The sequence below is a fragment of the Mastacembelus armatus genome, chromosome 22 (genome assembly GCF_900324485.2).
Source record: "Mastacembelus armatus chromosome 22, fMasArm1.2, whole genome shotgun sequence".
Lineage (NCBI taxonomy): Eukaryota > Metazoa > Chordata > Actinopteri > Synbranchiformes > Mastacembelidae > Mastacembelus > Mastacembelus armatus.
The window spans coordinates 4,993,496-5,019,325 of NC_046654.1; the positions used below are offsets into that span (position 1 = coordinate 4,993,496).

Sequence of the window (25,830 nt, forward strand, 5' to 3'; positions counted from 1 at the left end):
CATACTACACCTAGTATAGATTTAGGACCCATATCAGGCAAATAGACAGTAATTGACAGTAAAAAAGTTAGGGTAGGTTTAACCTCAAAGGACCCAAGCTCTGTTTGGAAGCATTGAACTACTTCATGCTTGGTAGCCACGCGGAAAGATTTGTTTGCCACGTAGTGACCATGGCCTCACTAGAACACTGTAAAGACATACAGTACAGAACAGTAAGGTCAAAAGCAAGACAAAATCTGTGATCAACGAGCAATTCTCCCTCTACTGCTCGTCCAATTCTGACTGCAGGCTGGCCTGACTGCCAAGCAGTCTACATGGAGGGAAAAAGTGACTAAAAAGGTTTGACTTTTCCAGCAGGACCGAAGCAAAAGACACCGATTTCGGTCCAAAGCTGTGAAGGCATGAATGTGTTTCGGCAAAGGCCTGACGCATTTGCTCATTCACACGTCAAGCAAGTTTCCCCTCAATGGAGAACTTTTTCTTCACCGCTCTGATTCAGTGGAAATGCAAATGTTAAGGTTTTGCCCTGATTTGATGGAACTATTCATTTTGTCAGCTTGCCATCTCCGCCAAACCTCTGCATCCCCATTACACACCCTTACTGACGCTCAACAAATGCACCATGACGCCGTCACTCGCCCCACTTCTCTTCAATGCCGACCTGACATTCAGCTGTCTAACAGACTTGAAAACACACTACCATCCCTTCGCACCTGCACACACAGTTACAGTTTGACGAAAACATCACATTACAAATGCATGAAATAACTCACATGATCAAATTAAAATATTCAGTCCAAACAATGTTTCATGTCATCACTTGAATAGAAATAACAAATGTGTTCAGGTTCCAGCAGTTTAAACCAAATACATGAAACTAAGACCTACCCTTGTAGTTTGTTTATTGTGAGTATTGTAAAGAAGAAATTTATTACTGTCAACTTTTAATACCTATTTTGAACATTATTACAGCTTCTATTTACACAGTGAAGCACATGAACATTTCCTACTGAAATATGATAAGCGATCGTCTCCTTCCAGCTGAGCTTGACTTTTTTACGTTGTTCATTTGATAAGGCTATTATTAGACTTCTTAAAAATCTTAGTGTGTTTTGGAAATCTGTCAGCCAGTGTCTGGAATCTTTACATATATGAATACTTTGCCTTTTAGCCATTTGTGTTAAACAAACTTTAAACGAGACAGTGAGAACAATGAAGTCACACAAGAAAAGCCCAGTGAAACCTTATACACATTACAGTATACACATACAATAGGAGACAATACGCTTACAAAACAGGCCCTAAAATGTGCCTCAGGGAGGAAACTTCTCATCTACAACACTGATCCCAGGTTGTAAATCTCCATATTTGGAGTGCAAGTGACTGATTGGAGGAGGCGTGATGAAGCCATATGTTAAGAGTGCCAAATGAGGCAGGGCCAAGGCAGGTTCATGCCATTATTGCAGCAGATTTTGTGAAGCGGGCACACCCTCATACAGGCAGGTTGGTATTGCTTTAGTGGAGGGGCCCAGTGGCCGCAGGGAGCTCACAGCTAATTAAAGGATTTGCCAGAACATGTTAATGACCCAAATTCTTGCTACCTGATGCAGGTGTGCCAGCAAGAGAGGGAGAAGACAGACATTTTTGCTTGAGGTCTTTATTAAAAGCAAACTAAAATGTGTCAATACAGGTTTGTTTAAATGCATTAATTAGTTTATTAGTGATTACTTTTGATTATATAATGATGAACTCACACCCTCTCATAAACGCATGGTTAAAAACAAAAAGGCATGAACACTTTATACTGTCTAAATGAGATGGCACATTACATCCTATAAAACCTTACAATTGCCACTGTATAAGTTATATTATGCTGCTTAGAGAGCAGCTTCCTCGACAAACTAATCCACAAATGCAGACAGATGACTCAGGATCAACCTGTGACCTCAAGCCACATGAGCACAGCTAGGTTGTTGTTTTTGGTCAAAAAGAGCCACCATGTGGCCGAATCAGTGCACTGCAACTTTGGATAGCAGCTCATGTTGATTTTGTCCTTTTTATCATGCAAAAAATGGGAATGAAGAAAGTTTGAGATAAACTCTATGTTAATAGCCCATGATAGGTTTTTGCCAAATAAAGCACAACTTGAACAGAGACGCTTTGGTATCGTTTCATCTGGTGTATCTTACTAAATTTTATACATGGAATTTCTGTGTAACCTAAGAATATTAACATGCAAAGAATCAAGGGTCAAATGACCTGCAGCATTACACTGCAAATGCACACTGCAGGTAATCCGTGTTTTGGTGGATGGCAATTTAAGTCTGTGGTTCCACCACTTTTTCTCAATTGAAATAATCAACCTTAACGTTTGTGCAGATGTCCAATAAATCCTATAGTGCCACCAGAAACTATATAGTAGTGTTTTAAAGCGAATGCGTTTACCTATCATTTAAGATGATTACCTATTGATGTTAATATATAACGTTATCTATTTTAGCTAATTGATTTAGTGCAATTTATTTTCTATTATTTATAATTTGTCTTTTATTTTTTCTATTAACACACTAAGCAGATAAACGCACAGTACGATAAAGTTCTTAATACCATTATTGACATGTTTTGTTGTTTGTAAATTCTTTAAAGCCCTACAAATGTGTGACATTATATGACTCTGCATAGATAACGTTAGCCATGACTAACTTTTAGCTTGTTGCCAGATTTGTTAACATCCAGACCTCGTTTGTTAATAATAAATGCTATTTTCATAATTTTTACACAAAATAATAATGTCCTGAAATTAAATACAAATCATTAACTTTGCTAATATTAATGTTAGAGTAATTCTAACTTATGCCACTTAACTACTGAGCTAACGAAGCTACTAGTGTAAGTCAATGTAGTTCGCCCACAAGATGTTAGCTACGAAGCTAATGATAGCTAAGGAGCTAATGTCAGCTAGGAAGCTAATGATAGCTAAGGAGCTAATGTCAGCTAGGGAGCTAATGTCAGCTAGGGAGCTAATGATAGCCAAGGAGCTAATGTCAGCTAGGGAGCTAATGTCAGCTAGGGAGCTAATGATAGCTAAGGAGCTAATGTCAGCTAGGGAGCTAATGTCAGATAGGGAACTAATGTCAGCTAGGGACCTAATTATAGCTAGCGGACGTCTGTGCTTTTCATGGTTTAGTACACGGATAACCACCAACTCCGCTTTCATAAAAGACCGAAGGTAATATAAAGATATTTAGCACTGCACTGACCTGACCTTTCAAAATCCTAAGAAACGACGGTTTTGCCAAGTTGCGGGTCTGTCAAGGTAAAAAACCAATGGGCCGCCACCTTTGGATTTGTTCCCTTATATAGAAACCGATGTAGCTTAACGCTAACACGAGATTAGCCACCAACCAATGTACAACTCACAGTATAGCTTTTTAAAAAAGAATATCAACTTCTATTCTGCTGTATGTCTGACAGATAATACATTATAGTTGTTGTTCTTTTAATCCTTGTTCTTTGCAGTGTATTTAACTTAGCCTTGAATTTTAATTATGTATTTGTTTTGGTTTTGTGAACGTGCTGCTTTCTATCTTTATATGCATCTATGTTTTGTCAGAAGACAAATGGAAAACAGATTTTATGATCAAATAAATATATTTTACTTTGATAAAGCATACATTAACATAATAAAAGTGAGTGATATACAGTACAGTCATGTCACTAAAAACCTGTACATTTTATTTAAAAAATAAAAATTGCAGTACATGGGTGTATCTATTTGGATAAAATCAAGAGTTTGGAGGAGAAATTTAAAACGTTTGGACATGCAGCCTCAAGATAAAAATACCAGAGATTCAGTTCAGTTTTACATATTGTACATGCACATACACATACAGACTGTCTGCAAAGCACACTATACACACTCACCTAATACTCTTCCATTCACATATTGCAGAGAGCAAATACACTTTATTTGCATGTTCTTTTGATTTGTCTCATCAAAGCAGTAAAATTGTATAAAGATATTAGCTGCATAATAGTTCTCATAATGTAGTTTATTAGATTTTTAGAGAAAATGTTAAGGGCCTTGAGCTGATTAGTAATTACTGGGTGAGAAGCTTCTATTGCTTTTAAGCCTGTTCATGTATGAAAAGACATGTATACCAAACAAACGTAAATACAAATGTTATAAGAGACAATCAAACAAACAATATTACCAGATTTTTTACTTCATTTTAAGGATTGTCCACGTATTATTCTTTGTCCAAGCTTGTTCTCAAATTGTCCTGTAGGTGGCAGCACTTCACCGTTGATTTTGAACACTTCCTGCCATCCACCCTGTGGATCCCCAGGGAGACAGCCAGGGAAATACTGCATTTCACTGCAGCTACACTGAAGGTCACACCTGCACGTTTGTCCAGTGTTTTCATTGGAAACACGAATTTCAATTTGTTTTTTGCAGCTTTCCTATTAACAATTAAAATGGTGAAAAGGTGAGTTCCTGTTTTGTCAGCACAAAATGTAGTGATTGTGTCAACAACATAAATTGTCCTCCTGAGGAAACAGTTCCATCTCATGTATATTGCCAATAACCTGGTATCCTGGAATCACTGTAAAAGGGATGTGTCCAACCTGTTCTATAGGCTAAAAACATTACTTTCAGCTTCTGCATGCAGGAGTGCACAGTCTTGGTCTACTTCCAGAGTAGAAATAGTCACAGGAGAAACACAGAGAATAACACCACCAGAAAAAATAAATGCTATTCTGTGCATTTTGAACTACCTGAAGCACCAGATGCCTGAATCTTTTAATGTAACATGTACATGCTATGAAATTAAGACCATTCAAACATCAAGCCACATTTAATCTAATATTTCCTCAACTGTATAATTTCTGAGCAAGTTTGTTTTGATGATTTTAGATTGGTTTCCATTACATTGTGGTTAAAAGGTTTAGTTCCATTTTAAAGCCATCTGCAGTCTGTCTCAGATGTCAAAGTCCAGTACAAAAACAGTGAGGTCATTGTTCACCAAGGAAACCAAATATATTCTCACTTCACAAATCAGGCATATAAGAAAGAACTGAGCAGCAAATTCTGATACTTATGTCAGGTGCAATGTGAGGTTTCCTCATAAATACCATAGATGCCAAAAGTTACTGCATTTTACCTTATCTTCATCTGTCCATCATCATACCGGTTATTCTGGAACATTCGGGCTCATGAGTGAGCTTGAGCAGATAATAAAACATTCAAGTCAAAAAAAAAAAAACAACAATATGAAAAACTAATGTTCCATTTGCATTATTTCATTTTCTTATTTAAATATAACTGGTCGCACTTACAGTATCACAGCAAATTCAACAATATTTTATCAATAAACATGTTTGATTACGAGATTCCCTTTCACAGTCCATGGCAATAAAAAAAACAGGCAAACTGCATGATTTGACAGGAATGACTACTTGCTTAGGTGATGCTGACAGATTGGACAGGACATTTTTCAGCACACACAGTGGACATGCAGGCATTAAGGCTTGAAAAGTCTTTCTGGAAAAGTGTAAAAATGAAAAATTTTATGGTGTCACTGCTATTACAATGAATGGACTGTTTTTCCTTGGTGGCTTTTCACTGTCTCATAGTAGCCTGTGAACACACATACCCAGTTATACACTGATGGCTGAGAAGCTGCCATGCAAGGCCATGACCTGCTCACATGAAGCAGTTTGGGGGTTTTGTGTCTTGCTCAAGGACAGTTGAACATGCTGTCAGGAGGGGGAAACTGGGAACAGACCATGATAGCTGACAGCTAAGCTGAATGGCTCTACCCCCTGAGCTCCTGTCATCCCCCCCACACACAAGCAGCAGAATGACTCAGGAGATATACAACATGACGGCTGAATGAGTACTGTAAAATGGTATAATGGAAGACATGCAGACATGCATATTTTTCTAGGCATTGTGGGTATTCACAAACTGCCAAAAAACATTCCTCATAATGTAAGCTAACACACAATGCTTTAGGGTGGACATTATGTTCTTAAAGAGCCGTTTATAGCTACATTACTACAGTACTCTGAATAATATTAAAGGACAATATGTACATTTTAAAAAGGACATGTTCCAACCACAGCTACTTTACTTTTGTTTTCTATGCAGCAAGAGAGACTGATGGTGTCCTTGTTCATGAACTTGTTCCTCCTCATGATAACACAGTAGTTTTTTTATCCCAAGTTTTTAGCAGTCTGTGGGACAATAGAGATTGTAAGTATAATTCTGGTCATTCAAGACCCTGATTTCTTTTAAAGTCATTCCCACATGGAAATGGGTGTGTGCATTATGAGAGTCAGCAAACACAGCAGCATGAAGTTATTGTGCCCCTTGGTTGTCAGTAGAGGGCACACAGTGATTTGGGCGTTTGAAACCCTAGATAGGTTTTGTTTTCTGAAAGTTCTTATGCTCTGTACACCAGCCCAGACTACACAGCGGTCAGTCTGTCTTCACCCCATATAGGTGGTGGGGTGGACTGCTTATGAAAGTGGCTGAGGACAGTAGAACAGCTGGACTGGTTTCATATTGTCAGTTTTATTCCTTTATTCATTCCCCTTTGAGATAGCCATTAGCATTATTTCCCAACCCTCTGCTCCTCTCTCTCCTTCTCCCACTCCACAAAGTTCCTCCTGCCCCTCCACCACCTCCAGCATCAGACTGATGGTTTGACCAACCGTCCTCAGGCCCCTCATGGAAACGCAGCCGCAGTGTTTTACGAATGACCAAACGCTCCACAATAAAGGAGGCGCAGAACCAGGGCACTGCGTACTCAGCTGTGATCAGTCCCATGAAGTTGTAGCGGAACTCAGAATAGTCCCAGGGACAGGCGTTGAACTGGCGCAGCAGTAGCCCTGTGCCAAACTCCCACAGGTACGTCCATAAAGTATAGATGATGCAGCGTAGCAGGACAGGGCAGCAGCCACGGAGCTTTAGGTACATCTGCTCCACGATGAGGATGCAGGTGCCATAGATGAAAAGTGCCCACACACTGGTTACACCAGGGAATTTCCAGTTGCAGTTGACCACAAACTCCCAGGCAGCTGTGAACATAACCTCACAGAAGTAGCCATGGATGGCGTAGAGGTACCAGCGTGACAGTGCCGTCAGTGGCACTGGAACCTCTGGGGTTTCCGAGGTCGCCATCCTTGCTCCTCTTTCTTTCATTCAATGTTTCTACCTGTGCTAACGAGATGCAGGTCTGAGGAGAATGGTGAAAAGAGAAAATGTAAGGAGGAGTTGTAAGTGTAAGGAAGTGACATAAAGGCAAGTCAGGACAATATCATTAACTACATTATATTTCATTCAAAGTTATAAACCATAAGATTTTTATGAAATCAAATCTCTTGTTCATACTGGAGAAATAAAAGGTTGATTTAATCCTGATAAATATATAAATATGGCAAGGAGCAATACATTTACAAATAGGTGTCACAGTGACCTGTTCGATGAAGAGCTGTATGGAGGTGCTTCACAGGTTCTTTAAGGAGTAGTTACTGTGCCCTGCTGCTGTGTGGAAAACTACTTGTGCTGTGCACAGCATGAAATCATCAGGCTTACTCATGACCTAATGGAAAAAGCAGAACAAACTTCTTTATTAAAACAACTTTTGTCTGTTTGGCTGCACTGTAAACAGATACACCAGTTGCTTCTCCATTGTGTTTCTGACAAAGGAGCTGCTCAATGAATGTTTGCAGCCTCTTGAGTTCTGGGACATATAACATTAAACCACATTTGCTCCCTACAGTAAGCACAGTGTCACCAAATCAACCAGGACTGAAATATTTGGGATTACAACTTTAGTTGCAAATGATGCCATGCCAAATTAAAGACAAGGCAACAAAACACTTTATTGAAATCAGAATAATTAAATTAGAAAATTAGAAACTGTGGGGCTACAGGGCACTTGAAGTCACTGGCCTTCCATCACTTTATGCTATTTCCTGACTGGGGGGGGGGTTATGTAAGGTATAGCTTTATCAACTGACTGCCTACATCATCTGCTCTTCCTCCAAATCCCACAGCTTGACACACAGTCTTTGGTATCAGTTGTCAGGAGGCCCACGCAGGGTTGGATCCTTCCTCTCTTCTATTTATCACACTGCATGTCTAATAAAAACACTGAAGGAAACAGCATCATACCAAGGAGCTCAAAGACCACATAGCTGAGAAGGCCACTGAGTGTATATCTATACTATACAATGCCTACAAGGGAAACTGTCCTATAACAACAACCATTACACAATGGATCAGAGCCATTCCATAAAATAGAGGCTTAGAAAGAAATTCAGAGTACAAAAGCTTATTTAAAGAACAAAAGCTCTTTTTTTTTTGTTCTTTTTTTCTTCAAAGGCTGGCTTAGGCCCAAACTGGGCCCATGGGGATTAGCACATTTCTCTCAAACAAGGAACAAGGGTTTCATGTGAGGAACTGGGCCACAGCACTGGACCAACTGACCTCCCTAAACCCCTCATACCATCTTTTCACTCCTAGCCTGGGAAACTCACTGTGTCCTTACATCTATCCAAGCAAGCCTGGGTCAAACCATATTTCTTCAGAGAACCAGATGCAGACGCAGGGCTTACTACATCAGAACATCTCAGATTAGTTGCCTATTATAATAAAGCATGTTAAATTGACTTTTCCTGCTAACTTTACGTTGAAAAACCTCAATCATAAGATTAGCAATACAAGTAAGCTTCAAGGAATAGTTCAGTACTTGGGGAAATATGCTTACTTTTTGCTAGAGTTAAGATGGGAAGAGTGTAAGAAGATTAAGATTTTAACTCAGACAGCAGGAGGAGAGATGTGTGTGATATAAGCAGTATAGGCTTTGGAGAGAATTTAGTATGGTAAAAAAAAAAAAAAAAAAAAACTTCAGGTACCTGAATGTCTTCCCTGGTGAAAAAACCATGGTATATCTGTAATTAGTAGTAAATATCAAACATATTTAAAACAGTCTAGAAGATAATGAGTGGCAGTGACTAGGGCTCTTTGCATACATGTTTTTCTTCCTATCCCTCACCCAGGGATCACACATCTTCATTCTCCTGCCACACTTTTCTCTCTCCCTCTTTCACAATTCAATTCCCCATGCTCTCTTTCCATTCGGCCCTTTCTCCATCGCCTGCTTCGTTCAGCACTCACATGTCCACTAAGCTGCTAATGAAAAATTTGGAAAGCTCAGCCCTGTAACACTCACCCTCCTGCTAAATGGCCTTCCTAACTATCTACACACACACACACACACACATATACATGAGCATACTCAGAGCTGGATGAAAAGCTTTAAGAAGAATGCTGGCGAGGTAAAGGGCTCATTCGCTGTACTTATATCCACATTTTACAAATCTGTCAGGATGATGGTTATATGAATACATGCTATTTATGGAAATGTAAAACTTTTAATAGATTTGAATACAAAGAAATAGCTGCAGGTATTGACAAACTTTGAGTGATTTCTCTCCTGTAAGCCTGTGTATTGTTTGGTGTATTTCTCTTCTTGTTTCACTTATGTTTTTTATACCATAATGATTCCTTAAGATGTTTTTCAGCCTTTCTTGGTCTTTACACTGCATTTTGACCAAACAGTTCAGATTATACTGGAAATCCCTGATTTCCTTTTACTGCCCAAACACAGATTTGTTTAAATCATGAAACAAAGATGGCTTATAACTGGTGAGGTAAATAGAAAGAGGAAATAAACTCTCGGTTTTATCACATTTGTTCTTTAATAAAATGAACATAGGGAACTTGATTCCTAAGAGCAGGATCTTCACTGCTGCAGAGCTAAACTTAATGCACAGGAAGATGCAATAAAAGAGAACCTATTAATCTCAACCACATAAATAGACTCAACAGCAAGCAAAGATGCTAACTGCTAAAAGCTCTAGCTATAAGTTATATATGTATTAATTAGCATAGCTGCAGTTGATACTGCAGCCACCTGAGAAAAACATTTATCTTGGTCTAGATCCAAACCAAATTTACTGTGATTACATAGTGTCTTAAAACACTTGGCGGTCATGATGTCCCTGTTTACCCTTTTGATGCATGTATTTAGCCATATCTATTGACTCTCTCAATAGAGAGAACTATCGTTGCCTCAGCATGATGGTTCACACACTGCGTGCTAGTTGATTCTGCAGCAATTGTTGTTGCAGCTGTTGTAAGATATCACCCACCAGCCCACCACCCCACTAGCTCTCTCATTGGTCCTAAGTATTGATCAGCAAGATTCCTGCCAGCTCCTACTGCGGCGACCCGCTTCGCCATTGCACTCTATTGAACCCTGCTACAGGACATCACTGTGCGATGGTGATCAGAATGGCAGATGTGATAGAGCTGTCTGCTCAGTAAACCTCGCGATACCCGTGGGGAGACAATGCAAGCAGGGAGTGAAGGGAGTGAAGTCTAACCAGAGCGCCAAGGGTTTGTCTAAGGACACAGAGGGAAGACACCAACTCAGTGTGTATATTTTTAAATGAAATGGAAAGGGAAAGGCAAAGGCAAATTTATTTGTATAGCACCTTTCATACACTACGCAATTCAAAGTGCAAGATTGAAAGATTGAGCCAGAAAGAAGGAATGTGACAGATCAAGCTTTCAGCTGAGGGTTCTGGCTAAAAACACTGACACGTCTGTCAGGTAGACATTTCTCTGATAGCAGGTAAACAAAGACAAGCATCAAGAAACAAGACCCACATGAGAGTCGGGCAAAGGTGAATAAAAAATGGGAAAAAAAATAAAGGTGCCGACAGCATGATGACAGCTGAGAACTCTGACACTGAGATTTAATCAGAAACCTACCACATGTTGACCTCACATCATAGTATAATCCCTGTTCATGCACTGCAGCTCTCTGGCTGTGGCTCTAGCACAGATCCCAGGCCTATGCAGACTTTTGGAAGGTCACTTTGAGGGGCAGTGCAGCGTATAGAAACCAGCGGTATCGGATGCCGCTAAGTGCCAGTGACCAAGGTGACCTAACCACCTCCTTAACATGGTGATGGAAAAAGCAGCTGCTTTGTAAATGCTCTTGTAGTGGCCTTCACCATCATGAATATGCTGTAGTTTTAAAGCTAATGTTTCTGCTCTGCTCTTTGTGACCTGAAAGTTTTAAGCCCAAATAATGATTATATGACAAGACTAACAGCTACTAGTGAAACTTTATTTAGGTCATTTATCAAACAAAAATGTTAAGGCTAAAGCTTTTCAAACAGAAAGCTGGCTCTCACTCTAAACAACATCACCCCCCCCCCACACACACACACAGACAGTCTTGGAAAAAATAGGTCCTGGTAATACCCTAAAGGCCAGAGTATGGTTGTAATAAAAATATTACTGCAAAGTCCCATGTAGAGCTGAAATGATTAGTCAGTTATTTTTATTGTCTAATTGTCTTGGTTGAACATCACATAATTCATCAATTGATGCTAAATACTCTGTGATCCACTCGTCTCACATCAGAAGAGTTGATGCTCCTTTTTGTTTTCATGACACAACTCAATCCCTTCGTGACAGTAATTGTTGTAATTACACGTATAAACAGGTTTGATAGGGACACTCCTTGCAATAAGGTTAGAGGAGAGAGATCCAACACACCCAATGTAAACTGCAGAGATTAAAAAAACAAGAATATAAGATAACAAAGACCACAAACTTTTATGTAATTTCCCCAACCACGTTCTCAGACACTGAAGGGATTCAAACTAGCACATTTCTCCCTGCTCACTTCATACCATCCTAAATCCAGTGATTCCCCCAGAGACACATAAAGTATCTAGGTATCACAAACAAGTACAGTTTCTGATAGAGCTGGAGAGACGCCAAGAGACTAAAAGCCTAGACACAGCACAGTCAACAGAGGCTCATATAACTTTATAGTAGGCATCCTTTCTATATCTGCAAGGTGAAAGCCTGAACAAAACAAGCAGAGTGCTGGGAGAAGAGGGCTCTATGTAAACAGAGAGGTAGGAGCTGAGCTCTGAAAGATTAATATCCAAAAGGCTCTATTGATTTGGAAGAAATAAAATGTGAGGGTATCTGAGGTTCACGGCTCTTTGTCTCCAACACAGTTTAGAAAAAGCATATGCAAAGGTTTTTATATTTCCAGATAACTTTTCAAAATAACTGTCATGTCACTTATGTGACCATCCAACATACTGGATCTGCACTGGGATATTATCTTTATTAGAAAAGATCAAATACTATACGCCTCCTCATATTCTCTTTTCAATTTTCTTATCAAACAGACATATTACTGTGATGTCATATAATTAAATATACTGTGGAAGACATACCACCAACTTTAAGTTACATATTCTTCCTCTCAGAGCAAAGTTGTAAGAAACAGAAACTAAAGAATCAGTTTCACAGACTGAGGTAAGTAAAGAAAAGATTAGTTTGGTATGGGAGTGGTCAATATCCACATTCCCCATCAGGCACTGGGCTTGAAGGAGGTGTGTTAAAAAATATTAAAATGCCACTTTGTGCTGATGATTGGTATCACAGTTGTGAACCTCTTGACATTCAGATTACACACACTGGTTTCCTCCCACAGTCCAAAAACATGTATGTCAGGTTGATTGGTGACTCTAAATTGCCCATAGGAGTGAGTGTGAGTGTGTGAGGTTGTCTGTCTCTATGTGGCCCTGTGATGGACTGGTGACCTGTCCAGGGTGTACCCCTGTCTTCCACCCAAAGAGAGCTGGGATAGGCTCCAGCAGGTCCCCGTGACCCTGGTTAGGAATAAGTGGGTGTAGAAAATGGATGGTTAACTAAGCTGCTGGAGGATGGTCTTCATTTGTGCCTCTGCTTCTTAGTAACATATGGTCTCTTTGAATCTCCCAATAAATATCCCTCAAATTACTTTTAAACATAATGGCCTTTACAGTTCAAACCTTCTCTGGATGTGTCTTCTTTTCCATGTCTCACCCCCCTCCCCCCTTTACCCCCACACACTCATTACATCTCTTGAGCTCTTTGCAGCAATAAAAGACCCTAAGACATAGACGCTGTCCTGAATAGCATTTGGGTCATGCCCCATAGATTAGAAAATCTTGGAGCAGCTACAGAGAAAGAAGATTTACTGACATGGTCATCATGGTGCCATGGAGAGCAATGCTTCTACTGCAGGGATGCAGGTGAATGTTAATCTCTTTTAAGACAAAGAAGCTTTATAATCAATCGCTGTCAATACATAATTGATGTTGGTGGGTGTGCAAAGGTTTTAGGGACAAAGACCATTGAAAGACAGAGGAAATTTGGAGCAACACTGTCACCTGCTTTGAACAAATGAACATGCTCTTTAATGTTCGTGTGTTAATGCAAATAGGAACAGGGAGCTTTTTCAAGTGTAATGGTGCCTAAAACATTAAATTCCTTTTATATACTTGCATGAAGGACACTGGATTGTCATTGCCACAGATTTGGATATTTGAGGATGCAGCATAGGAAAATATTGGTTTTAAACTCAATAACAAATATCTTAATAAGGGTAATTTACATTTGGTTTTCCCAAATTCATGCACTGAATATGTCTGTGTGTACAGGGCTGCAGTTAGTTTTACTTTTGAGGAATTTGGTCCCTGGACAGGAACAGTGCTACAGAGAGAAGTGACGTTTTATCGCTTCCAGTTTTATCAGTTGTGACAGGGAACTGAATTTTCAAACACAGGAATACTTTAGTCTACATATCTCTACCTCAGTGAGGTTTTATAGCCTTGACTCTGACTGAACAGCAGCACAGGTCTTATGTTGAGCACATAAAAAGATGAAATCTACTTTGATTCAGTGTCATAACAACACACTGTGAAAAACCTCCACGGTGAGAGAATCGTTTTTAAAATCGTTCTGCGCTTTAATCTGTTGCCTTAAAGCATAAAGGAGCTGAAAACCTTCCAAAGGGCCTCATGACTATAACAATCTGGACTAAGTGTCTACACAGCACTGAGGGGAGCTGGGTGTTATGTTAATCAATGTTTCAGTCACGGTGCATTTGGGATTCCTTACTGTGAAGGCCAGTGCGTGAGTTAGAAATAGGCCCAACATGTCAATAGAGTCAGTGTGAGGGTGATGGGGATACAGGCTGCAGAGGGAGAAGCAGGGATTATCTCAGCCCACATGACAGCGAACTGCAGGCTTTATATTGAATCCACTGATGAGGGATTTAGCCTGTATGTTCTGTAGCATGGTTTCTCTGTTAAAGCCGAAGACGTCCAATCGGCACAGCCGTGAATCGCTTCTGTAGATACTTTCTGTGGGTTTTAATTACGCTATGTTGCCAGAGTCCTTTTTATTTTGTCCCTGGAAACTATCCGAGCCAGTGCGCAGGCCCAGCTGAAGGGACTCCGCAGCAGCATCACGCCTCCTTCACACTGAGCAGTGCGGCACCTCGGGCTCTACAAATCATTTTAAAAGCCCCTACAACTGAACCTAGATCAGCTCACACAGCCAAATAACCATGACCATCGAAATCCACAACGCACAGCGAGACACGGAGGCTCCTGCTAATGACTTCACCTAAGGCTGCAGCGACACATATCCGTGTTTGAACAGGTGCAACAGCGGCTGTGCATAAAAACACACCGAATAAAGTCAAAGGGTTCATCATTTTTTTATAAGAAAATGCCCACAATGCAACTGGCACCGCATTAAACTGGGGACCACAGCTGCCAACCTGAAAACAAAGAGTAGGCGAGTTACACATGTGTCCTAACATGTTGGCTACATGTCGCTCCAACACACGGACATGAACCATCCTCTGTGCACGGCTGCTGTTTGTTTTTACCTTCAGCTTGAGCTCAGCGGCGTCTCCCTCAGCACACAGGCCGGCGGATCAACCCCATCACCCGGTGACTTTGTCCAGGATGCCTGGGTGGCTGCCCGCTGCTCGTCCGCTGTCGCCGGCGTCCTGTCCACGGTGTCTCTGCTCCCGGATGGAAACTGACACATTTTACTTCACTGCAGCAGCAGCAGCAGCAGCAGCAGCAGCACATGCTCAGACAGACTCACGCTGTACTTGCATCTTTGATTAACCATTTCTTCACCGCAGCTCCACATTGATCTGTAGTCACCAGAGGGGAAGGCTCCTCAATCAGTCTGCGTGGATCCACTTACAGGCTTCAATGAGTTAATATTTAATCACAGCATTGGCTCAAACGATAATACTCAGAGCCTAATGGAGAGTACATGGCTCACAGCAACACTTGTACTAATAATATACTAGTATACTAATATACTAATATACAGGTAACTCACATACAGTGATGGAGAAATTAGGAGACGCTGGTTTAGAGTAAAGATACTTGAAGAGGGACAGAGCAGTAGTAGGTGATTTGATAGGTCTTTTGTGGGTTAAGTTACAGAGGACTTCACTGTCCAAGGACTATCAGCTGTACAAGATTTAGTCTAAATACAGACAATCACAACATTTCCTGTCTGTTTGGTAACAGTCTATACCTGTAATGGATTCTGTGTAGGCCATTCTGATGACGCGTGCAGCAGGCATATTATGTCAAATCATTAAATCTGATGATATATGATAATGTAACACAGGATGTAACTGAAAGAGACTCTAATCATTTGTAGTTTTAAATGGTTTTCTAAAGGGAAAAGCCTTCAACAAGAAGACATGAATGGTCACTCTGTGATTTGAAGAGCTTTGTAATAATGTTATGTTTGCTCAGGCCATATCACTAACCAGATATGATTTAAAATGGACATTAATGTCAGACACTAATATACTATACAGACTCTATTTTCCACAAGGCCTCATAAAGACAAGAAGGCTTCTCATTTAAAATTATAATGTTGGCAATCAACATCGACTTGGTCCCACAGATGAGCGTTCTTCTATGGAAAGTACAAGTTGTGTTTGCAGATATTATAAATATTGAGTTTCTCCACAACACAAACAACTTCAGACAGACATGTAGCTCGAGTGGCTGAAGATCAAACTGTAGCTCCACCGTATTTGAAATTTAAAACTCTAAGAGTTGATTGGTATATTTGACTTTTCAGTACAATATGACTCTGCAGAACGCATGAGATCCAAAGTACTGTTATTTATTCCTGACTTAAAAGTAAATTAGACACATTTAAATGTAATCTTTTGTAGTGTACTTTTTCAGAAACCAGTTTAAGCTTAATGGGTTTTTTAGGCATGTTCAGACTTGCTGATTGTTGTGTGTGTGCAAAGTGATCTGGGCTGTATATGTAGACAACCACTCTCAACCAGATTTCACTGTGTACACACACACTCAAACTTAAAAATGTTCACACAAGTGTTTTAATCCTCAGGTGTTTGCCAAAATACTCACCCTCACTATGTGGCAGACTCATTTCCCAAATGTAAACATATATACTCAGTTCCTTGAGGATAGTATTCAGACCTGGTTATTTTTTGTATATTTGTGTTGTGGATCTAACATTAAATGTGTAATTCAGCTGGGTATTTTATTCTTATTCTATTTTTGGGGTCAGATTGTGTTAAAAGTTATTGCGCTGAATAATTATTTTATTTGTGTAAATCACTTAAATGATGACAATAGTGATGATTATTAATTTGTTGTTTCCAAGGTCAAGAATTATCTAAAAATATAAAAAGAAAATATCAGCAGCATGTGTGTTAGATATTGATATATTTTCTCATAAAAAATGATTGATCCATTATGACTGATGTTTTTATGAAGAACATAAAATAAAAACTGACAAATGACTGAACAGAAAAGCAAATCACATTCCTGCTGTTTGTAGTTTTTTTGATTTTTGCTTACAAAACATGTTTGTTTTTGCATTAAATACTTTAAAATACTGGTGTTTATACCACACAAAGTATTTAGATCAATTAGGAATAAAAATCTTTAGTTATTTTGCATATACCCTGTTTGCATACCAGCATGAAAACTTACACGAGTGCAAGTTTTGACACTGTTCACATCTGTGCACAGACACCAAAGAAGAGGGAAAATCAATTATCTTTTTTAATTACATTATTGAAGCATAGATGCATTACTTGTGAAAAAGGTAGAAAAAACAAGTCTTTCTCAATAAGTTAAACCTCTCTGGCTGAAGAGCAGGTGCCGGCTCACAAAACAAAAGATCTCCTGTAAAGCATTCAAATTAATTGAAAACAAAAGACAAGGAGTTAACTCGTGTTGCTGAAATAAAAGTGCATCTCCTCGCTGAGTTTAACTTGTTTAAAAAAAAAAAAAAAAAAAAAAAAAAAAAAAAAAAACACGCACACACACACAGAAGATGCAAGTGGCTTATGTTACAGTCCTTCCACCCTTTCCACAGGGTTTTTGCAAGCACTTTTCATGAAACTTCACAAGTTCCATCGTTTGATCGACAAACAATAAGCTGAGTTATAGTTGGTAAAAAAAAAATTATAATAACAATATAATAACAATGACAGTAATAACGAGAAATTGAAGTAATAAACACAGTCCTGTACAGTCAGGCTCATCTTCTGATTGACCACAGCCAAACTGATCGACTATCGAGACCCGTACTGACTGAAGAAAGGTGGCCAATGCTGTCATCTCCGTTCAGCCTCTCTCAGCTGCCCTTGGTTGTGGATTATTGAAAAACGCCCTTTTCATTTCAAGTCCCTCTCTGCTGTGAGAAACACACAAGATAAAGTGATTATGAATATCTTTGGGTTTCAGGCTCTTTGTCAGACAAAACAAGTAATGTCAAGTTATCATCTTGGCTGAGAAACTGAACCATTTTAATTAGTTTTTAATGACTTCTTACACACTTGAATCCAGACTGTGTTAGAATGTGAGATACTGTATTTTGGATACATAACAGATGAAGTTGGATGAGGAAGTGACACTATCTCTGTGGTTCTAAAGTCTACTGTGTGCCTGCAAAGGAGCTTTCACTAAATAATCAAGGACATCCCTGTATTAAACACTGGATGGACATATGTGATGAAACTGAAATTTCCCTGACAAAGGGGGAGGTGCTGTCATGTCACAGTTTAGATAAAATGCAGAACAACGTAAACACAAAGTCAACAGAAGAAATGTATAACAGACTTGGTGACCGCACTCTGTTGTTTTTTTACCTTTCTCTGTAAACATACAAATAGAAATTTTGACACAGAAACCAGTTTTAAACCTTATATTAATCAAACTTTGACCCATGGCCCTTGGCAGTGTGACTCACCTTCTAGGGTTTGCAGAAGAGGTCAATCCTACAGAGCATTTCAGTCCAGTTCATGTACCTCGTCCTGCAGGGAGGCCGAGGGCCGGCCTGCCTCACTCACCCGTTTGGCTATGAAGTCCCACTGTGGAGCCAAGGCTTTGGATTTTGAGCCTATAGAGGAGGAAGAATATAAGATGGTTTGGAAAACAAGCACTCTCACTCTGCCTCAGTCCACTGTTTGCACTAGATAAGTTCCAGGATAAAATCTTCTGCCCTCTAGTGGCATTAGTGGGTGCTTTTTAGTGCCTTACATCCATAAACCTTTCAGGTTTCTACATGTCACTTCCTTTTACATGTTTTTCAGCACATTTGCAGAACTTTAAGAAGTAAATATTAACAAATAACTCCAGTAACTAATTAACAGGTTTAAATTATATAAAACGTTGTGCACCTTCAGACTTGCACCACTGTAATTTCTTTCCCCAAGTCCCACATGTGCATTTTATCAACAGTTAAAACAGGAAACATAATTCATTAATTATTTTTGGCATTCACACAACTAATACACTTTTACTTCTCAAAATCAAAAGACGTTTGTGGTAAAAACCATCTGTGCTTGGTTGAATTACAAGGTTTGACATGGCAAACAACAAGATGGATTCAGAAAAAGCTGGTGCAGATAAAAACCAAGAAAGACCTGGTGATTACCTACATTTGCAAAATTATCTGATTAATCAATAATGAAAAGAAACGTTAGCTGCAGCACTGCACAGCTCCCGACTTACTAAAACATCAGAAATAATGTATGATTGTTATGATTATTAATGTAAAAATAACAGAATTAAACATGCTTGTAGCAACGTTTTCATCTCCTGAACAATTACCATAATATGAATGTCTAAGTTGATAAACTGCTGTTAAATTAGGAAATAAAAATGAATCCCTAATCCTTGAGCTTGGCTGACTTCCAACCTAAATCTCCTCCTTGTGTGTTGGGCCTGAGGTGGGCTCACAGACCGGTGGAGATGCTCTCCCTCTGGATACACTTACTGAGCCCCCCCCCGCCCCCCTCCCTCCTTCTCCTCTCTGCTGTTACCATGACAACATAGACTGTAGCCTCCAGCTAAAGCAGCAAGGCCGATCTGATCCTCTCGCAATCCCTCTCTCCTTTTCTACTCCCTGTCTTTCTCTGGCATACTCTCACCCTCTTCATCTCTCAGTCTGTCTCTCCCCCTCTCGTTTCACAGGGGAGAGGGAAAGTGGAACATAACCCAAAAAAACAGGAGGCCTGCAAAACTCTTAACCCCTCGGCGGTGGATCTTAACTGTGTTATGTAGCCATGGAACCTTTATCTGGCCTTCATATTCTCTTTAAATATTTAAATAATTATTGTTCAGCAACAATATTAAAGGTTTAACATTTATACATAATGCAGTAGCTTTTGTGTTAATATAGTTAACGATGCCAGCTACATACAGGAATTTCATGTACACAAAAAAAAAACTGCCTTAGCATGCTCAACACCAGCACGAAGCTTAATGTCGGCGTTTACCAACATTCTTTGAGAAGTGGAAACTAAAATCTGAATTTCACTCCTCTGGCTTGCAGTGTGTAGATTTACAGTCCCTAGTGTTAGATTGCATTCTTGACTAAGATAATACTGTACCGCCAAAAAAGTAAAAAGGCTTTTGTTCATGCTAAACTACAACTCCTAGTGTAACAGAGGTGAAAATGCCTCTATACAGCAGACTTCAAAGGCTGAAATATAGTTTAGGGTGAGTGTCGGCATTCAGACAACTTGAGAGAGGAGGAGGACATGCCATGATTTTCCGAGCATCTTCTAAAATGTCCTGAACAAAATTATTATTAATGGTTTAGTATTCCATCAGATGTTTTCCATCTTTCAATCAGAAAAAGAAAATTCCTCATTGTGCTGTTTGGTATCACAACACGAACAAGAAAAAGAAAAGAACAGTTGTCTGTGTAGATGAGGAAGGAAAATAATCAGCAAGCATGGTCCAATTAAAGGCTTCAAGACCATCTCCAAGCAGTTTAAAGCTTCTGTGACCACTGTTGCTAATATTATCGAGATGTTTAACATCCTTGTGACTGTAGGCAACCCCCATTGATGTGGCCACAAGAGGAAAATTGAATCCACACTCAGTAAAGTAGATTTTAAACAGTGGAAAAAGAAACAAGGAAAACCAGGGAAAAAGCCACTTGGCCTGGACTGGATTTTGCTTAAAGACACGTTGACAATGCTTCAAACATATTTGAACAGATTAGAGTTTTGGTGAGTCACATCAGTTCTATAATATATTAAAAATATATTTACTAAAAATAAATAAATAAGGAAAGAAAAGAACACTTTCCCACTGTGAGTCATGCAGGAGTGTGTTATGTTTAAGTCACTTTGCTGCATCTGTCACATGGTGCCTTGAGTTTGGTACAATGAAATCATAAGAGTGTCAAGGTGTTCTGAAGCCAAATAGTGTCTCTCTAACAGATTGAGTTCAACAAAGGCACTTTCCAGACAACAATACAAATCCAGACAAATACACACACTCACCATCTAGTCCATTGTGCTGTTCATAGGTACGTTTGCCCAGGATGGTGGGTGAGCCGTTGTTAAGGATGGGAGAGGATTTTATGGGTGTTAGGCTGCCAGTAGAGATGGACGCTCCCCGTGCCGGGGGGTCGGGTTTGGCTGGACGAGGATGTGCTTCTGAAACATAAAGAGGGATGCTCACAAAATAGCTAACAAACAGCTAACAAATAGTTCACAAATAGCTAAAACTGGAAGTAAAATAGAAACTCAAATGTAAACTTCAACACACTGGGTGAAAAGCTCTTTACCTAAATATCGAACCACAGACTCCAGAGGTTTACGTTCCACAGGTTTCAGAGGCAAAGGTTTTTTTGGCCTATCAGGCAACCGCAGGGCACCTGTTGAGATTCAAAAATACACTCAACAAAAACCTCTTGGTGAACTATTTAACAAAAAACGCACAGTAATAATCTATTTCTTTGGCCAAATGTCACAATATCAACATCATATCCCTTCACTAAAGTGAAACAAGCAGAAGGTGCCATATGTGTGGTGCTCTCATAAAAACTGCACAAATGTTTCTCCAGGATTAATCAGCCCCTTACATTCTGCCTTGATGGCTGCTGTGTTAACAGGGAGGTAGGGGTGCCTGGCTAGATATCGTGGCCTGATGATGTCTTGGCAGATGCGGCGAGCCATCCGCGTCAGCCCAGTGGTCTGCAGGTAAAAAGCCTGTCGGGTCTTCACTGCAAACTTAGGGCTACCACTGTGCCGCAGGGGCAGGCCATGTGGGGTCTGGAGGTAGAATACCATTAACAACATCGATGTGTGCTGTGGCTTCAGTGCAGTAACAGCTTAATTTAGCAAACTGGCCTGACTAATGCAGACAACCAAACGCATTTCATAGCTAATAATTAACTTGAGGGTCACTGCTGAAGAATGTACATTTCATCAGGTTGGCAAATATTCAATATATGTGGTACTGCTGTATTTATGTAGTGCACAAATATACACACACACACACACACACAACTACACTGTTTGGACATTAGCGTGCACTTGTGAGGACTGTTTGGCAAGGGTACAATCTGAGATTCTGCATTAACTATTCTATGATATGGAAAAAAGAATCATTTTGGGTTTCATAGCACTGGTAAGATTGATATATAACATATATAACCTTGGTATTTTTCACTATTTTATCACTGAAACAGAATATTTATTAATTAAGAAAATAACTGTTGGCTGCAGCCTTAATGTACTGCAAAATCAAACTTATTGAGTGGTTAACACAACATGAAAGTGACTAGAAAGGGATCTTCTCTAGAGAATTTAAAATAAGTCAACTCAATGTCCAGTAAAGTGGTGTCTGTCTCTGTCTGTACCATGTTGTTGCGGTTGGGTCCAGGTCTCTCCCCATCCAGTCGTGTGGGCATCTTTAGACCTCCATACTTCTTCCAATAGGTCCAGCATGAAGCACACAGGCGACACTGCATGCTGGGAGGTCCCCACGAGTACCACTGGTAGGAACTGCTGGCTAAACACACACACACACACACACACACACACACACACACACACACACACACGGTTGCATGGATACACACACTCTAATGTATACAGAGTATACACAAGATGACGCATAATCCACACATAATCATGAACACATGCTCGTGCATGTAAGAGAAATCACGACCTTTTTCTTTGCTGAATTAACTACAGTAAAATAAAATCTAACAACAACAATGCATTGCTGCAGGACAATGCTATTCTCTCTCCTCTCCATTGTCTAAATCCAATTAAATGTGTGCCACATGCTGAAAGTAGATTTGAGCTTTTTAAATTAAGTGATTTTAAATTAAATTTACCCCCTTGCTGGTTCAGTTTTGTAGTCTGTTATACTGTAACAGTATGTCTACCAAAACACAAGAAAGGGTGATTCCACTTTGAAGAGTTGAATGATCAGTTCAACGTTTGGTTGTTGGAACATTTTGTAGGATGTTGGCTGAAATGTTACAATGACTAGATACTGAAAACATAGATCCTCAAGCACAAAAACATGGACTACTGAAGATGTAGACCTGCTTTACTCTTGTGTTTACAGTGGTGATGCAAATATGCCTCTAGCATCACTAGTCCAAATTAACCTGTTCAATTTTTTTTAAATTAATTTCCAAGCACTATGCCTTTCTAAAAACAAAAACAAGGGCTGTAACATGCAACAGAGGTCTGTGGAAACAGCAGTCTTGTGGCACATACCTTAACCACCAGACACCCTGTAATTCACTTGGTTTTCTGTCTGAACACATCTTTAGACCTTTGATTGCAGCTCAAAGTGAAGAGGCTTTTGAATTAATAAACTCATCTATGAAGTGATTTTCAAAAGGCATTTCAAATTAATGCTTTTTAAGACTATGTTGCATATTGAATGGGCAACCACCCTCTTTTAAATGTAATAGCATCTGTGAATGCCAAAGCAATTACTCATCTTGTACAATATCACAAGACTTCCTGGAATCTAATTAAATTAGACCATTCTTATTTCAAGGAGCAAAGAAACGGCACATACTGCAGCTACATGATAACAGGTTACATATTTGAATGACTCACTGTAGCAGCTTTCACAGGCTCTGCCAAGGCCGGGGGTCTGCCCTGAGCCTAGAGGTCCTGGGACCCCAGCACTTGCTGCTCCATTCACCAGAGTTGGTTTTATATTGTTGCTCAGCTGGTTGGGGTTTGGTTTGTTACTGTTGGGGGAAAGAAACCAAGACAGGGTCAGACGGGCAAAGATAAGACGGGTCTACTGAGTGTACAGTCACTAGAAGAACAGATAACATTCATCAGCCTGCTGCCAGACACTGATACAGTACCGGGAGCTGTCATGAATAATAATACAGTGAAAAATGGGTTTGCTCTCCAACAATAGCAGCAAATGTCTGTTTTAAAAACATCAATGTTGCTGAAAGGCCAGAACAGTCTAAACTATACAGACTCTATGTATTAAAATTCTTATAATAAAGTGAGTATTTCACACATGATCTCTGATTAATACAATTAACCCAATATGTTACACAAAAAGCTGCACTCACTAGTTTGGGATGTAGACCTGCTTCAACTTGCTTTCTGCCTCTGCTGCTTTTAATCGTTTCTGGAGCAGGACCAGAGGTTAAAGAGGAAAGAAAACAAAACGTTAGACTTGGTCTCTCAAAACACCGTTAAACCTTTCCAATTGTTTCCATTAAAAAAAATATGGTTCTGATCGTTTTAATTTTAAACTATGTACAGGATAATTCTTCAGCCTGAAAGTCTCTGAAGTCAAGTGCAAAACAGTTAAGATGAACGAAGTTGATTTATTCTTTTTTGATTAGGGATGTAAAATACAGACAAAAACCCAGCAGTTACTGGGACAAACAAAGGAAACCATAACATTTATACAGCTTTCCATATATTATGCCTATTTAATTAGCCACAAAAAGTCTTAACTCCTTAATGGGTGTTTTTACCTGCTGTACATATCTGTCTGTGGTCTTCCACATGTAGTAATACTCAATTATACTCGTCAGCGACTTCCAGGGCAACTAAAGAAGAGGGAAAAGGACAAAATAATATTAATTTCAGTTTGACAGGTCATGTTTCAGCACCTGGAAAATGGTCAGTAGCTCTGTGACCAACCTAAAACCTTTAAAAAGCCTCTTTCATAAACAGACATTATGTGAACCGAACTCCTATTCATCAGTGACAAAAATACCACCATATATTATTTTTTCAAAAATTTTAAATACTGAAGTTTTCAAGGAGGACCTCATACAACAATATGGGCGTATACAAACAAAAAAAATTACTGACAGTAAAAAGAATGATTAAATGACACAAAGCAATCAACAACAATATGCACATAAGGGTTCTACCACATTCCAAAACCACAAACACTATTTCTATTGCAAGCATCAGCTGCACAAAACTAATGAAAAATAAATTAATACCACCAGGCCAGATAATATTAAGTCGTCATTATTCAGCCTACTGATAAACTACAGATGAAGGTTAATGCAGTTATATACAAATGCACTAACATTTCTATTGAATAAACAGTCCTGAACATAAGTAATAAATCTGAGCAAGTCAGGCAGATTGTACTTAAAAGTTCTTTTAAAATATGGAGACAAAAAAGGGTTCTTTTGTAAATAACTGAGACGCCCCAGTGACCACAAAATCCTTTTGACTCTACTAAAGCTGGTCTGCAAAGTTCCCTCTAAAAAGTCTGAAAGGAAAACCAGTTGTCAAGTAGTGGCCCCACCCATAATGGTGGTGTAGTCCTGTTGTTGGAGAGAAGGTCTGGGTGGAAACGAGATTGAGTAGCACTGACAGCAGCCACCCACCAGGTGGCAGAGTGATGCACACAGTGAGAGCTCAGCACACAGTGTAGTAGAAAGTAGAGAAGTCTGAAAACGGCTGCACCATTCTTCTCAGGCTGAAAGCACCGATTTGCACCAGTTCTGCGTGTAGCTGCAGCAGAAACGCAGCTTTCTCCTCGTTTACAACTGACACTCACACTTAGTTTTCTTAAAAAGATTCCCTTTGAAGGCTTTGAGGGAAAGGGATAAATGGGCATTGTTCTCAGCTTTAACACTTTCACTCTTTAGTATGAAGTGGCTCCACTGTTGGCTTACACGACTACTGTTATGCTTGAAAGCTGAATAAAAGTTAAGTAAGCTAAATCCTTAAATGAAGTCCAAATGTCTGATACAAATCTGCAGCTCTAATTCTGTGCTTCCTGTAGTGAGAGGCAGCAATTATGGGTGCACTGAATACCTACTGTACACTTGAAATTAAATTTGAGCATCCCACATACAGGCTGATGAGCACTACACCAAAGTTTGTTTGTTTTTTAAAAACTACATCTTCCCTGTACTACTGAACTCTATTTCAACAGACAAATACCTTTAAAATATTCTGAAAAAAAGAGAACTCAACCACATTTAATAAAATATAATGGTAATGCCTCTCCATATTGAATGGACTGTTTATCAGTGATTAACCGCTTCCACTTGTTTCCAGTCTCCAGTCCAAAGCTAAACTAAGC

At 39.5% G+C, this 25,830-nt stretch overlaps 2 protein-coding genes across 6 annotated transcripts in view; both read right to left on the reverse strand.

The window, feature by feature from the left end:
- Positions 1 to 5,335: 5,335 nt before the first annotated feature.
- Positions 5,336 to 14,971, reverse strand: tmem229b (transmembrane protein 229B). 2 transcript variants are annotated; one of them, XM_026306570.1, is made up of 3 exons: positions 14,835 to 14,971; positions 7,485 to 7,610; positions 5,336 to 7,244 (listed from the first exon to the last, which is right to left on the reverse strand). In XM_026306570.1, the coding sequence occupies exon 3, from the start codon at positions 7,208 to 7,210 to the stop codon at positions 6,593 to 6,595; it is 618 nt and encodes a 205-aa protein (XP_026162355.1). In that variant the 5' UTR covers positions 7,211 to 7,244; positions 7,485 to 7,610; positions 14,835 to 14,971; the 3' UTR covers positions 5,336 to 6,592. The 2 variants fall into 2 exon arrangements, with proteins under 2 accessions (XP_026162355.1, XP_026162365.1); XM_026306580.1 differs by lacking the exon at positions 7,485 to 7,610 and having other exon boundaries at positions 14,835 to 14,946.
- Positions 14,972 to 17,004: 2,033 nt separating this feature from the next.
- The window catches only part of mta1 (metastasis associated 1), a 34,563-nt gene continuing 25,737 nt past the window's right edge, over positions 17,005 to 25,830 (reverse strand). For 3 of the 4 annotated variants that reach the window (XM_026300272.1, XM_026300255.1, XM_026300275.1), the window contains 9 exons: positions 24,251 to 24,325; positions 23,837 to 23,895; positions 23,358 to 23,494; positions 22,133 to 22,284; positions 21,353 to 21,542; positions 21,056 to 21,145; positions 20,769 to 20,924; positions 18,221 to 18,370; positions 17,005 to 17,665 (listed from right to left, as the gene is read on the reverse strand). In XM_026300272.1, coding sequence (XP_026156057.1) covers positions 18,261 to 18,370; positions 20,769 to 20,924; positions 21,056 to 21,145; positions 21,353 to 21,542; positions 22,133 to 22,284; positions 23,358 to 23,494; positions 23,837 to 23,895; positions 24,251 to 24,325 — 969 coding nt within the window. In that variant the 3' untranslated portion in view covers positions 17,005 to 17,665; positions 18,221 to 18,260. The remainder of the gene's footprint in view (positions 17,666 to 18,220; positions 18,371 to 20,768; positions 20,925 to 21,055; positions 21,146 to 21,352; positions 21,543 to 22,132; positions 22,285 to 23,357; positions 23,495 to 23,836; positions 23,896 to 24,250; positions 24,326 to 25,830) is intronic. The other variant, XM_026300263.1, reaches the window with a different exon arrangement.

Excerpts from the sequence above, each read along its gene's own strand:
- tmem229b (XM_026306570.1), bottom strand. The coding sequence starts at position 7,210 with ATGAAAGAAAGAGGAGCAAGGATGGCGACCTCGGAAACCCCAGAGGTT.